This window comes from Ranitomeya imitator, chromosome 4 (assembly GCF_032444005.1).
Source record: "Ranitomeya imitator isolate aRanImi1 chromosome 4, aRanImi1.pri, whole genome shotgun sequence".
Lineage (NCBI taxonomy): Eukaryota > Metazoa > Chordata > Amphibia > Anura > Dendrobatidae > Ranitomeya > Ranitomeya imitator.
The window spans coordinates 431,792,542-431,806,926 of record NC_091285.1 but is presented as its reverse complement, the minus strand read 5'-3'; the positions used below and the strand labels follow the sequence as shown (position 1 = coordinate 431,806,926).

The 14,385-nt window shown below is 42.1% G+C and overlaps 1 protein-coding gene and 1 long non-coding RNA gene across 6 annotated transcripts in view; one reads left to right on the top strand and one right to left on the bottom strand.

The window, feature by feature from the left end:
- LOC138676350 (mucosa-associated lymphoid tissue lymphoma translocation protein 1-like) overlaps window positions 1-14,385 on the top strand; it is a 101,318-nt gene that overhangs the window by 75,228 nt on the left and 11,705 nt on the right. For all 5 annotated transcript variants that reach the window (XM_069765549.1, XM_069765554.1, XM_069765550.1 and 2 more), the window contains exons 9-13: window positions 48-251; window positions 7,107-7,284; window positions 8,277-8,351; window positions 11,398-11,525; window positions 13,474-13,614. In XM_069765549.1, coding sequence (XP_069621650.1) covers window positions 48-251; window positions 7,107-7,284; window positions 8,277-8,351; window positions 11,398-11,525; window positions 13,474-13,614 — 726 coding nt within the window. The remainder of the gene's footprint in view (window positions 1-47; window positions 252-7,106; window positions 7,285-8,276; window positions 8,352-11,397; window positions 11,526-13,473; window positions 13,615-14,385) is intronic.
- LOC138676351 (uncharacterized) overlaps window positions 11,350-14,385 on the bottom strand; it is an 80,308-nt gene continuing 77,272 nt past the window's right edge. Inside the window, exons 5-6 of the long non-coding RNA XR_011320777.1 lie at window positions 12,600-12,781; window positions 11,350-11,479 (exon numbers count right to left, since the gene is read on the bottom strand). This is a non-coding gene — a long non-coding RNA (uncharacterized lncRNA). The remainder of the gene's footprint in view (window positions 11,480-12,599; window positions 12,782-14,385) is intronic.

Below are 14,385 nucleotides of genomic sequence, written 5' to 3'. Positions count from 1 at the left end.
TTAGTCAATATTATTAAAGCTCATCTGGATTCTTTGTGACTTTACAGCGACTGGAAAAGTAGCGTTATTGATCGGCAACAATGGTTACTTAAATCACCCCAATCTGCTCGCCCCTATGGTGGATGTGTTTGAGCTGTCCGTCCTTCTCAGAAGACTGGGCTTCTGTGTGATTTCACTTGTAGACGTGACCCGTGAAGAAATGTTGGTATCTATTAGACAGTTTCTACAGCTTCTGGATAAAGGTGTATATGGTGAGTTTGTAGATTATGAATTGCAATAGAGATCAGGGCTGTGGAGTCGGAGTCGGTGTACATTTTGGTATAACATGGACCAACTCCAACTCCTAAAATATATAATAAACTGGGTACAGTAGTACAATGCAGGATGTGCTGTAAATGTTTTCATAAGAATTTAGGAAAGTTATGAAATGTTCTATAAATGTCTGTTTTGATCCTGATCTCAGGATCTCGGCTTCTAGTTGAGATGAATCTGTGCTGCACTTTATATACATGCTCAGTAGTGACCAGTGCTGAGGGGTCGGAGTCAGGGAAATGTCCTATAAAGTCTGTTCCTGATCTCAGGATGTCGGCTTCTAGTTGAGGTGAATCTGTGCTGCACTTTATGTACATGCTCAGTAGTGACCAGGGCTGTGGGGTCGGAGTCAGGGAAATTGAGGAGTCAGAGGTTTGGCTTACCGACTCCACAGCCCGGAGAGAGCCTGTCACTTTCATTAACAGTCATCTACTATATAAAGCTGAATGTGTGTATGTGTGTGTGTGTGTATGTGTGTGTGTGTGTGTATGTCCGGGATTGGCATCTGCACCGTCGCAGCTACAGCCACAAAATTTTGCACACTCACACGTCTGGACCCCGAGAGCGTCATAGGCTATATTGTGAGGCGAAATTTTAACCCCGCGCGTTCCAATTCACCAAACAATTTTGCCCCTATCTACATAATGGGGAAAAAAGTGAAAGGAAAAGTGTTGGAGGCGTCGCAGCTACAGAAACAAAATTTTGCACAGTCACACGTCTGGACCCTGAGAGCGTCATAGGCTATGTTGTGAGGTGAAATTTTAACCCCGTGCTTTCCAATTCACCAAACAATTTTGCCCCTATCTACATAATGGGGAAAAAGTGAAAGGAAAAGTGTTGGAGGCGTCGCAGCTACAGAAACAAAATTTTGCACAGTCACACGTCTGGACCCTGAGAGCGTCATAGGCTATGTTGTGAGGTGAAATTTTAACTCCGCGCTTTCCAATTCACCAAACTATTTTTCCCCTATCTACATAATGGGGAAAAGTGAAAGGAAAAGTGTTGGAGGCAAATTGACAGCTGCCAGATGTGAACAAGGGGGACTTAAAGAGTGAGAGCGATGGCGCCAAAGAGTATATACCGTACAGTTGCTAAGGTGGGACCCCGACATGGGATACTCACCACACACGGGGATATGAACATACACACAAAATGCACCACACACTACCACGTGCTTGAACACATATACCACCCTCAGCACACATTTCACCACACATACACCAACATCGCCACATAAAAGTCGAAACACAAAAGTCGCCGCTCAAAACTCACCACGCGCAAAACTCACCACATGCAAAAAATAGGCTCACGCAAAACTCGCCACAAGTGCAAAACTCACCTCATGGAAAACTCGCCACATGCAAAACTTGCAAATGCGGAAAAATTGCCACATGCACAAAATTTGCAACACATGCAAAAGTTGCCTCACTCAAAACTTGCACATACTCAAAAGGCACCAGACATAAAACTCACCACGCGCAAAACTCGCCATGCGCAAAACTTGCTGCACACAACTTGCTACACTAACCTGTCACATGCAACTCGACACACAAAAAGTTGCTACACGCATGTTGCCACACAAAACTCATCTCACAAAAGTCGCTACATGCATGTCGCCACACACATCTCAACACACACAACTTGACAAACGAAACTCGCCCTAAAACACAGACAAGTCTGGTATTAGCCTTCAAAAATAAAATTCTGATTAATAAGCAGACAAACTACAAGAGCAACAAATGTACCATATAGGAAATACGGCAGCTGTCAGTCTCATAACCTGTCTATTATGTGTATGTGTGAGCTAATATATACTGCCAGGGGGAGGGCTTCCTGTTGGCTGGGGATTTATCAGGCTGCCAATTTATCTTACAAATACTGAGATAAAAATACTGAGCAAATAACGTGTTAACGAGGTCTAATACAGGAGATCACACAGGTATATACTATATACAGGAGAGATGACACACAGGTATATACTATATACAGGAGAGATGACACACAGGTATATACTATATAAAGGAGGAGATGACATACAGGTACATACTATATACAGGAGGAGATGACATACAGGTATATATACTATATACAGGAGGAGATGACACACAGGTATATACTATATACAGGAGCAGATTACCTACAGGTATATACTATATACAGGAGGAGATGACATATAGGTATAAGCTATATATAGAAGATGACATACAGGTATATACTATATACAGGAGGAGATGACACACAGATATATACAGGGGAGATGACTCACAGGTATATACTATATACAGGAGGAGATGACATACAGGTATATACTATATATAGAAGGAGATGACATACAGGTATATACTATATATAGGAGGAGATGACATACAGGTATATACTATATATAGGAGGAGATGACATACAGGTATATACTATATATAGGAGGAGATGACATACAGGTATATACTATATACAGGGGAGATGACACACAGCAGGTATATACTATATACAGGGGAGATGACATACAGGTATATACTATATACAGGAGATGACATACAGGTGTATACTATACATAAGGGAGATGACAAACATGTATATACTGAGGTGAAAATGAGAGGTGTGAGGTGAAAATGAAAAGGTGTGAGTGCAAAATGAGAGGAGTGAGGGAAAATAGTGTAGTGATCGGAAAATGACAGATGTGAGGTCGAAATGACAAGTGTTAGGCGGGAATGAGAGGAGTGAGGGAGAAAATGAGAGGTGTGAGGGAGAAAATGAGAGATGTGAGGGGGAAAATTAAAGATGTGATTGGGAAAATGAGAGGCGTGATGGGAAAATAAGAGAAGTGACGTGCTATAACTAACCACAGATATTTACTATGCCCAGGCAACGCCGGGCTCTTCAGCTAGTTAGTCATAAAGAAAGATTGTTACTAAGAAAAAATTATTTATTAGGAAGAAATAAAGTTTTTCTCTAACATGATGCTAGTTACAAATAGAGAACCACTCTAACTCTGTCCTGACTTTTCATAGCCTCTCCTGGTGTTGATATATATCTCCCTTCCAGGAACGTTTGCATCATTGGCTAATAATACACAGAATTAGCTACTGCCAGTCCTCAGTGACCTTGTCTGAAGGTCAAGGAAGGGTGCTCTGTATAGAACTACCAATATGATCTGTGTTCCTTTCTTATTCTTGTTTGCTTTAAACAGACATAAAAATATTTGTCCTATGAACAGTCTAAGCTAAGGCTCTGTTCACATGTGCAGTAGTGATCAGTCAGAACGGATCCAGCAACAATCTGGTGGCAAAAATAGTTGTGCAGACACAAGTTTAGTCTGTTTTTAAATAACTGATCTCTGCTGGATCCAGTAAGCAACAAACGGATCCATTACAAATGAAAGAAAAATGGATGACTGATTAACGGATCTGTTTCAAAAACCTTAATATTAAAAAAATGGATCCAGCAGAGATTAGTTATTTAAAAACGGACAAAATAGTTGCGCCTGCACAATTTTTTGGCCAGAAGATTGCTGCTGGATTTGTTCTAACTGATCACTAACAGACATGTGAGCAGAGCCTTACCTTACATCTTTCCTTTGAGCTGTATGAAACAGCACTGTAAAAAAAAAAAACAGTATAGGGGAATCAGCAGAGAATCATAACACCTTTCACCGGCAAAGGATGTAAAGAGCGCTATGGCAGTGTGATAGTGCAATAGGTATTTAAGGAGAAATTGTCACCAGGACAACATTTTCCAGTTTTTGCTCTTATTTTATTCCTGTTGCTACTCTGATTATTCTGTTTTTGTTTGTTTTTTTGTTTTTTTCAAAAATCACAATACGGTTTCAGAGCTATGGGCCTTTTTATTTAGTGGTCATTTTTATTGTCTTTACAAAGGGGGCATGGCTCACTGGGTGTTCTGGGTGTGTGTCTTTAAATTGCTCCGCATTAATAGCCAGTGAGCCACGCCCCCTTGTTAATGACCATACAAATTGACCTCAAATATAAAGGTCCATATCTCAGGAAACATGGCGGATTTAAATCAAAAACAAAAATGAATACTCATGGCGACCTGGAGGAAGACACATGTGGTGTCGAAACATGTCATCCATAAGGGATTGAATGTATGCAATACTGTTATTTGTAGAAATCTGGAACTTTTTAATGGATAAATAAAAGGTATATTTTACTCTACCATTGGACTGATCGCTGGAGAAACAAAAAGTTTTTTCTTTACATGTGTGGATTTATCCCGATCCGTTTTCCGTGCGAATTGTAACCACAGGTTGGATATATTCCTGTTTCTTCAAAGCGGTGACCTGGCTTTGCCATAAACTCATATCTATAATATAACGCTGGGAGCGTCACTCTGTCCGAAGCCTTTATAGACTGCGCAAGCGCCGGCGCAGTCTGGGCCTCACAGAGTGACGCTCCCGGGAGATTGCGGTATGCGTTAACACTGAACGCACACCGCGATCTCCACCGGAGAGTCAGGGACCGCCAGGAGGGTGAGTATCGGCTATATTCACCTGTCCCGTTCCACCGCTGCGCGCCGCCATCTTCCCGGTCCTCGGCCTGTGAACTTCAGTTCAGAGGGCGCGATGACACGCTTAATGCGTGCCGGCGCCGCCCTCTGACTGAACAGTCACAGCCAGAGGACCGGGAAGATGGCGGCGCGCAGCGGTGGAACGGAGGACAGGTGAATATAGTAAGTGCTGGGGGACCTGAGCACTCGGCGCCGAGCGGGTCAGAGGCAGCGGGGCTGAGCGGGTCAGAGGCAGCGGGGCCGAGCGGGGCAGAGGCAGCGGGGCCGAGCGGGTCAGAGGCAGTAGGGCCGAGCGGGTCAGAGCAGAGTGTGGCAGATGTAGCAGGCAGGGTGTGGCAGATGTAGCAGAGCAGAGTGTGGCAAGCGTAGCAGAGCAGAATGTGGCAGATGTAGCAGAGCTGAGTGTGGCAGGTGTAGCAGAGCAGAGTGTGGCAGAAGTAGTAGAGCAGAGTGTGGCAGATGTAGCAGAGCTGAGTGTGGCAGGATGGGAGCAGCCCATGTCAGAATGGGGGCGCAGGATGGAGCAGCGCATGACAGGATGGGGACGCAGGATGGAGCAGCACATGACAGGATGGGGACGCAGGATGGGAGCAGCGCATGACAGGATGGGGGCGCAGGATGGAGCAGCACATGACAGGATGGGGACGCAGGATGGGAGCAGCGCATGACAGGATGGGGACGCAGGATGGGAGCAGCGCATGACAGGATGGGGACGCAGGATGGGAGCAGCGCATGACAGGATGGGGACGCAGGATGGGAGCAGCGCATGACAGGATGGGGACGCAGGATGGGAGCAGCGCATGACAGGATGGGGACGCAGGATGGGTGCAGCGCATGACCGGATGGGGACGCAGGATGGGAGCAGCACATGACAGGATGGGGACGCAGGATGGGAGCAGCACATGACAGGATGGGGACGCAGGATGGAGCAGCACATGACAGGATGGGGGCGCAGGATGGACAGCACATACCAGGATGGAGACCATATACCAATATAAATGCTCGCCACCCGGGCGTAGAACGGGTTCAATAGCTAGTATATATATATATATATATATATAATGTCAGTGACATATATATATATATATATATATATATATATATATATATATATATCTTTATATTTCATAGACAGATAGCAGAATAACCGATAATTCATTTGTCGGCTTCTGTAAAATCATTGCAGAAGCCAACAGGCTAGGAGACATAGTTTAGATACAGTAAACCATTGCAGAACAGTTGGATTTATATATGACAGTGACTAATACTGTTAGTAGTATGTGTGTGTAAAACTAGGCACCTGTATGTATTTAATAAAAGAATGTTTTCATGGAAAAAACTGGCATGAGCTCCCACACAATTTTCTGTGCCAGAGAGGGAAAGCCAGTGACTGAGGACAGATATTAATAGCCTAGAGAGGGACCATGGTTATTGCCCGACCCTGGCTAAAAACATCTGCCCCCAACCACCCCACAAAAGGCGCATCTGTAAGATGTGCCAATTCTGGCACTTAGCCTCTATCTTCCCACTGCCCTGTAGGGGTGGCATATGGGGTAATAAGGGGTTAATGTCACCTATGTATTGTAAGGTGACATTATGCCAGCTTAGTAATGGAGAGGTGTCAATAATGTGTCACCTATTCATTACTAATCCTAAAGTTTGTAAAGGGTTAAATACACACACATGCAGAATAAAGTATTTTAATGAAATGAAAGAATAGACAGTTTTGCCATCTTCATTCTTCTGCCAATCCAAACGATGCCCTCGATCTCCTGTAATACATAAAAAATTAAAAAAAAAACAATATACCCATACCAGTCCGGCGTACAGTCAGTCCCACGGCATAATCCATATCTGGGGGATATATAGTTTACAACTGGGAGTGGTGCTAATGCTATCAGCCTGGCTGTAAACTACTGGGGAATGAATTAAATGCTGGGAGCGGAGATTCAGTGACTAGCGGTGACGTCACTGAAGCTGCGCTCCCTCACAGCCTGAACTCAGTTGAACTCTTGAGCATGGGAAAAATGCCAGCTGATTTTCCCATGCTCAAGAGTAAGTGTGACTCCAGCCTAAATGAGAAACACAGACAGGCTTTGTATTTGCATAGCTGTAACTATATGAATACGTGAGTAACAGAACTGTGTTGATTGTATTCCTGTATTTGCAAAATATTCTGAATGACACAATTTCTTCTTGTATGTGTACATTTATAGTATTGTAAGTTAGAATGACAGCTGTAATCCGCCTCTGCTCCTTTCTACATTTAGCTTTGTTCTATTACGCTGGTCATGGATATGAACGCTCAGGGAGAAACTATATGGTACCAATTGATGCACCACAACCATACAGACCTGAAAACTGCATCAGTGTGCAAAGAATCTTACAGCAGATGCAAGACCGAAAGACAGCCCTGAATGTGATTTTACTGGACACCTGCCGAAAGTGGTATGGTGCTTAATATAATCTGATAATCTGAGATAAACTGTATATAAAAAATAGTGATGAGTGAAAATCCTCAGATAAGGTGTTATCCGAGCATGCTCGAAAAATATTCCCCGCGGCTGCATCTCTCGTGGCAGTTTTCGTCAGCCGCAATACATACAGGGATTACCTAATAAACAGACAATCCATGCACGTGTTGTGGCTATCGAACAGCCAGAAGACATGCAGCCGGCAGGGACTCAAACATATTTTTCAAGCACACCGAAGACTCCCAGCACCAGAGCGTGCTCAGATAACACCTTATACTATAACACCTTATCCGAGCACATTCACTCATCACTAATAAAGACTAAAGCTAGTCACTGAAATCTTTATAATGAGTCTGTGACATAGGTCACATTAGTGCTCCAGCCAGAGCTTCTCATGTACAACTCTCCGTACTGGTTAGGCCGGGTTCAGGCAACTGATCCATATTTTTTATGCAGAAAAATACATTTTTTATCTATATTGTCATCCATATGCCATTATGGTTTCCGTGTTTATACCCCCTTCAATATTGAAATTGCAACACCGAGAAGGAAGTCGTGGATTATGGAAATCACAGGATCGATAGTCATATTAATGATCTGCAAATGATAAAAAAAAAGAAACTACATTTTCACAACATCTTGATTTATTCAGTATCGACTATGAACGCCAGGAGCTGAAATCCCCACATTCTCCACTATCAATAAGGTTATTAATGGCTGTCGGAGGAACAGGTATAAGTTCGTGCATTTCTGCACATGGCGCTCATGATGAATGATGTGTTGGAAATGTTGTCTCCATCTTTTCATCATTTGCATATTTTTACATGTCTATGGATCCTGTGAATGCCATAATTCCATGACGTTTCCTTCTTTGTAGTTAGAGTAGTAGATAAATTCTCATAGTGTGGATTCTATCATTTTAGATTTTATTGTAGAGTTGCTTCATATTTTTCAATTCTTGTTTAGGTACAACTCAGATTGTGCTTTATCCAAAGTGAGTCCTCTCAAGCCATTGGGCAACACAGTCTATGGATACGCCACGTAAGTCATGTGATGAGATCAGAGTTCAGATTGTTCTACTTGCCTTTGTGACTTGGATAATGCTTAGTTAAGCTATTTTGTACAAGTTATGCTGAGGTTTTATTATAAAATATCCTCCATATACCAGTTATTGTATGACATAAAAATGACAAAGGTGAGTTTCAAGAATTCTGACCTGTCCATAGTGTGATATAGAGGAGGAGATGGTGATTAGATTGATATACAGGTTTGTGGAGCGATCAAGTATAACTTGTAATTTATTGATTGAAATCGCTGAATATTCCAATCCTGACAAAGCCGTCAGGTGATCGGTCCGAGTCAGTGGTTGACCGCTCTTTGTATGTGCTCCTATACAGGGAAGTCTGTCAATCACTGATTAGGACCGGCCCATTGAATCCTAATCCCAGAATACAAATAATCATACCCTTTTTCTCTCCTCTTTTTTAATTTTCTTTTCTTTTATTTTATCTTCCTCCTTTTTGATTACTGCTCTTTGCTCTGCCTTTCTTTAACCCTAACCCCCACCCCTTTTTTTTATGTTGTTCACCTCTTTTTTTTATTCTTTTAAAGGGAACCTGTCACCTGAATTTGGCGGGACCGGTTTTCGGTCATATGGGGGGGGGGGGTTTACGGGTGTTTGATTCACCCTTTCGTTACCCACTGGCTGCATGCTGGCCGCAATATTGGATTGAAGTTCATTCTTTGTCCTCCGTAGTACACGCCTGCACAAGGCAATCTTGCCTTGCGCATACGCAGTATGCTTTGCCCAACTGCGGGCAAAGCCGAAAAGCATTAGTGCGCATGCGCCGGCGCACTATGTCCCGGAAGTATTTTGCTGTGTTCCGGGACACAGTGGGCTGGCGCATGCGCACTAATGCTTTTCAGCTTTGCCCGCAGTTGGGCAAAGCATACTGCGCGTGCGCAAGGCAAGATTGCCTTGCACAGGCATGTACTATGGAGGACAGAGAATGAACTTCAATCCAATATTGCGGCCAGCATGCAGCCAGCGGGTAACGAAAGGGTGAATCAAACACCCAAAAACCCCGCCCATATGACCGAAAACCGGTCCTGCCAAATTCAGGTGACAGGTTCCCTTTAATGTTTCTTTCCATCAGCAGTAAAATAATTTGAAGGCACATGATAATTGCTTCCTTTTTGTTCCTACACTGATTGTAAACTAGTGATTAGATTAGCAGTGAGTAAAACCAGACTATCAGATAATGGATAGGTAGTGGGCTAAGGAAAGTAGGAGAATTTCAGAATTTTACTACAATGATAAGGCTCCTATGTGTTCCTTGGCACAGGTATAAAACTGCATGAGGTCCCCATTGCTATACATAAAATGGCACTATTCTAAACATCACATAGAGCACCATTACAGTGTTGTCATTTCAGTCCCAGAGCTTTGGCATTTACCAGTTGAGGAGTACTAGAAGAAACATGATAAAACACAAAACCTTAAATTACATACTGCAGCTATTTACAATTAGGAATAATATAGAAAATGTAGCGTCAAGGGTGGACATATCATTGGTGCAAACTGTGCAGCTACTACAGGGGCCCATGTATCACCTGTCAGGTTCCCGTTACTCTCTACTGTGATTGCAATTAACAGGTGAAGTAGTGTGTCAGGTCAGTACATGTTTTTTTTCTGCTTTGCCCCCTGGGCACTTGTGACGAATGCGTCTGTTACCTTTAGGATAAACTTATTTCCTGTTTGTCGCTCAAGCAGAAACAGATCACAATAGTGTTCAGTGTGTTAAATGCCAACTAATAATATTTATTCACTTCTGTCAATTTTACTGTGTCAGCCAAGAGTCGTCATAAAAGCATGAATCATAACCCATTAAATTCCTCCTCTGAGAACAATCTATGGTAACTTGTTTTCTTCAGGACCAAAGTTTAACAGTTCATTTTTCCAAAATGATTAATACTCATTGAATGTAGTTAAAGAATATATATCATAATTTTATTTTTTTAGATGATAGATACTGTATGATATTTCCTGCAGATCTCTGGGGGTCCTGGTCCTGAGACCCCTACCGATTGCTCAAAAAATTGCTTAGAAACATATAGCTTTTCAGGAAGAAGCGATGAGCTTCTGTCTAAACCCGCATAGAGCCGTGTGTAAGGGCTCATAAACTTGGTATTGAGCCCATCACCACCTCGTGCGTGCTCAGACATAAGCTGAGGGCTTCACATAAGCCGACACAAACTGTATGAGGTCAGAAGAATAATATGATTATTCTGTCCACATACCGCATGCGTCTTGATGGCAGCACATCCCTTGTTTACAGTGATGATAATGTCTGTAAAATGCTGAGGAATTTATGGCGCTATTAAAGTAAGCATAATCAATAAGGGGAAATGTCCTAACCTCAATGATTATTTACAAGCCCGTAAAAACGACTGAATCATCCAATGGACTAGCTTTTTGCACATTAATCGGCTGAATGGCAGCATGCTTAAGTTGGCCAGTGATTAAGCAGGAAAATGTGTGCAAGCTCCTGCAATGCATCTCCATTCATTGCCCTTTGTTTCAGCTACGGTATTTGAAAAGGGTATAGCGTTTAAAAAGAATCTGATGACAGTCGCTGTTGGGGTGATCTCTTAATGTGAGATCTTAGTGATTGCCTGTCCCTGACCTAATAAATACGAGCCAAGTGCATGCGTAGAAGAAAGACATCGGATGCAAGGTCAGATGTATGCTCCTCTCTTGGCAAGAGCTGGCACAAAACTGAACTTTATTAGTACAAATAAAAGATCATGTAGAAGGCAGGAAGAGGGCGTTGCACAGCTTCTCAGCGGCCATTGTGTCAGTCAGTGATAGGTCCATGTTAGGTCTGTTCCATGTATGGTCTTCAGTGTATCCACCTCACATTCCAAGGATTCCAGGGCGTAGTTCCAGGATGTAGACGCCATCTTGCCACACCACATATATTACTAGATTATGTAAGGTAATAATTGATTTAATTAGCTATTCTCTCCTTCACAGTCACTTTGTTGTCAATTCAAGAAAGTAACCGTCTCCTTTATTCTCCTATAGAAGTGAGAATGCTGAGGCATATGAAGTTCAGGATGAGGCATTCAGCTCTGGAATCTTTATGACATATTTGAAGAAGCACATTCTGAAAGAACAGAAGGTTACGCACATGTTAGATGAGGTCCTTGAAGGTAAATTATATTTTGATTGCATTAATTACAACAGCATTAATATAATCAATGTAACCTTTACTATCCTAGTCTCAAGACCTGGTATCCCTCCTGATCTATAATCTCATACTGCCAGCCAATTCTTATCCAAAGTCCTGGTTGTCTGTAGCCATCAGCATAGGAGCTTAGTGCATACTGTTATACAGTAGACTCAGATAAGAGTTTGTCAGGCAGCATAAAGCGTTCTTTGGAAATATCAATATCACATGAGTACTGAATCTTCAATTTTCTCAGCCACTTATTGATGTCTAGTTATTGTACTCTCCTCTACTGTACTTCAGCTGAGAAATTTGAGAAAATGAAGACCTTTCTTCCATTTATGTAGAGTTCTTTATCTTCTCTGGCCATACTAAGAATGAAGTCTCTATTTTTAAAATGCAGAAACTGTTCAAAGATAGGGTATGGGGGGACCACCCCAGGTGGAGGTGGACGAGAGCGGACTCTATGTATCATTTCAGTTGTGAAGAATGTAGACAGAGTGGTCTTTTTCCCAGGACCTTAGAGAGCCACCTTTCAAAGTAATATGAAGGGTTTCGACCTTCCACCTTCTCAGGGACTCCCACCAAGCGCAGGTTATTTCTTCGAGACCTATTTTCTAGGTCACCAACTTTACTGATCAGCAATGAGATGTTGTGTATTTCGGGCCATCGGGAGAATCCTATTTGCTGTAGAGCTCACTCTCCCCTCCGACTACCCCACTCTTTCATTAACTCCATGCAAGTCCTGCTTACTAAGGGCTATTTCTCTCTTTGGGCCTCCCATCTGCTCACTAAATGTGGTGATGTTACAGGCATTTACTGCAGTCAGCACTTCCCTAAGAGTGGGTTCAGGCAGTGGCTGTCCCTCATCATCAGAGCCCGCTGTTACCTCTTTGATACAGGAGAGCTGAGGGAAATCAGGCCAGTGCCAGCTGAGCGACTGCTATCTTTTTCATGGTCGCCCTAGTCATATTCTCTATCTTTGGGTTCCGGGCCAGAGCGTTGCCCACTGCCATCTGTTAGGGAGGAAGATTGATGTCCTATTGTGTGGGCAAACCTCTCCAGGTGTATGCGGCTTCAATTGCTCTGCTGCTTGCGGGAGTCTCAGCGGCATATTGAACAAGGTCACCTTACGGTCCTGCAAGTCTCTATCCCCTCTTTTGCAGCGGGTCATGTCAGCAGATGGCTCCTCAGACGAAGCTTGAGTATCCTCAAGGGTTTGGTGATGCAGTAGGTAGCCTGAGAAGACAGAGAACTGCCAACAGTTAGGGATGTTTGAGTATTTGTAGCGGGAGCTCTTACACAACATGTCTGCATCACATGCCCTTCAGGCCCCAACCCTGCTATTTAATGTGTTTAAGGTGTTTAATGTTTTTTAATGCTCTAAATGTAACAATTATAGAACATTAAAAAATTTCATTTTGTTTGACCCCTACTTATTTATTCCCTTCCTAAAAAAAAAAAAAAAAAAGTGTATTTCATAAAAAAAAGTTCTTTGGTTTTCAGCCAGCTGAAATTAATGAAACCTTTGGCCTGTTTGCAGCCCCTTTTTTTTTACCAGGCGCTCCACTTCTCTTCTTTTGTCATTCTGACATGGTTAGAAGCTTATCATTGTCGCCTATGCACGGGATTTGAAAAGACGCACTAACTAATGCTTTTTTTCTTGCAAGTTTTTCTTAAAGGCATTTTTTTTAGAAATATTAGGAGAGGTATAACATAATTATGATCACATTTCCTGCTGTTCGGTGTTTTCATTTGTATATGCTTGATACTAAAAATTAAGCACCAGTACATGTGCTAACATCAGAAATAAGAACAATTGTCCTATGTACAACATCCAAATGACAGTGTGTATGAAATGCATATGAAATGTTTTACATAAAATTCTCATGTGCACCGTTGACCTCTCCATTTATTTTAACTCCATAAAGATATTGGCAGAGATCCTTTGGTAACTGGCAAACAAGTTATGGAAATAAGACACTCTCTAAAAGAGTCTCGATCTTTGACTGACAAGATCTACTTTTCGGGAAGTGAACATCTGAACCGGACTGTTTGGGAACAGCGTGCTAGTAAGTTGGAGATTTGGCGCCCTCTGGTGTGTGCCGGCAGTCTGCATGATTTTGGGGAACAGGTGTATTTTCCTGGCATTCTCAAATACATACATATAACACATGAATACCTTCTTAATTACGTGAAGTAAATTGGGGTTCTATATAATTCATGATACAAAACAATACCTACAGTATAAAACATTTACCATATTTGAACCTTAATGCTATCCAACTCCATGACATACTTCTACGTCATTAAGTAGGCTTAAGAGCTGAGCCGACTCCACATTGGGCAGGTATGCACCTGCTCCATCAGCATCTATTGGACCTCTTGTTAATCACTGCTTTTTAAACCCTTAGTGCTGCTGTCAATCTCTGACAGTTGTATTTAGGTGGTGCAATTTTCTTCAAGTGCCCATTAGTTCCCCCCTCAATGCGATCATGGGGTTGCAAATTAGTGCTCTTCGTAGGAGACCGTGATTTTTATTATATAGTGCATTACTGAAGTGCTGCAGCATTTTGAACAGCGATCAAATGCAGGTTTGAGTTTCCTACAAGAAATAAAAAACACTAAAAATGTAAAAAAAATATTATAAAAATTTGAATCACCTTTCTTTTCCACATCCAAATAAAAAAAATTTAAAAAAACATATTTGATATCATAACTTCCATAAAAGTCCATTCTATCAAAATATAAAATTATTTAAACGGTAAGTTAAAGGCCGTAAAGAAAAATAAATAGAAAAGGCAACATTTCAATTTTTCAGCATTTCACCTCTCTTGAAATTT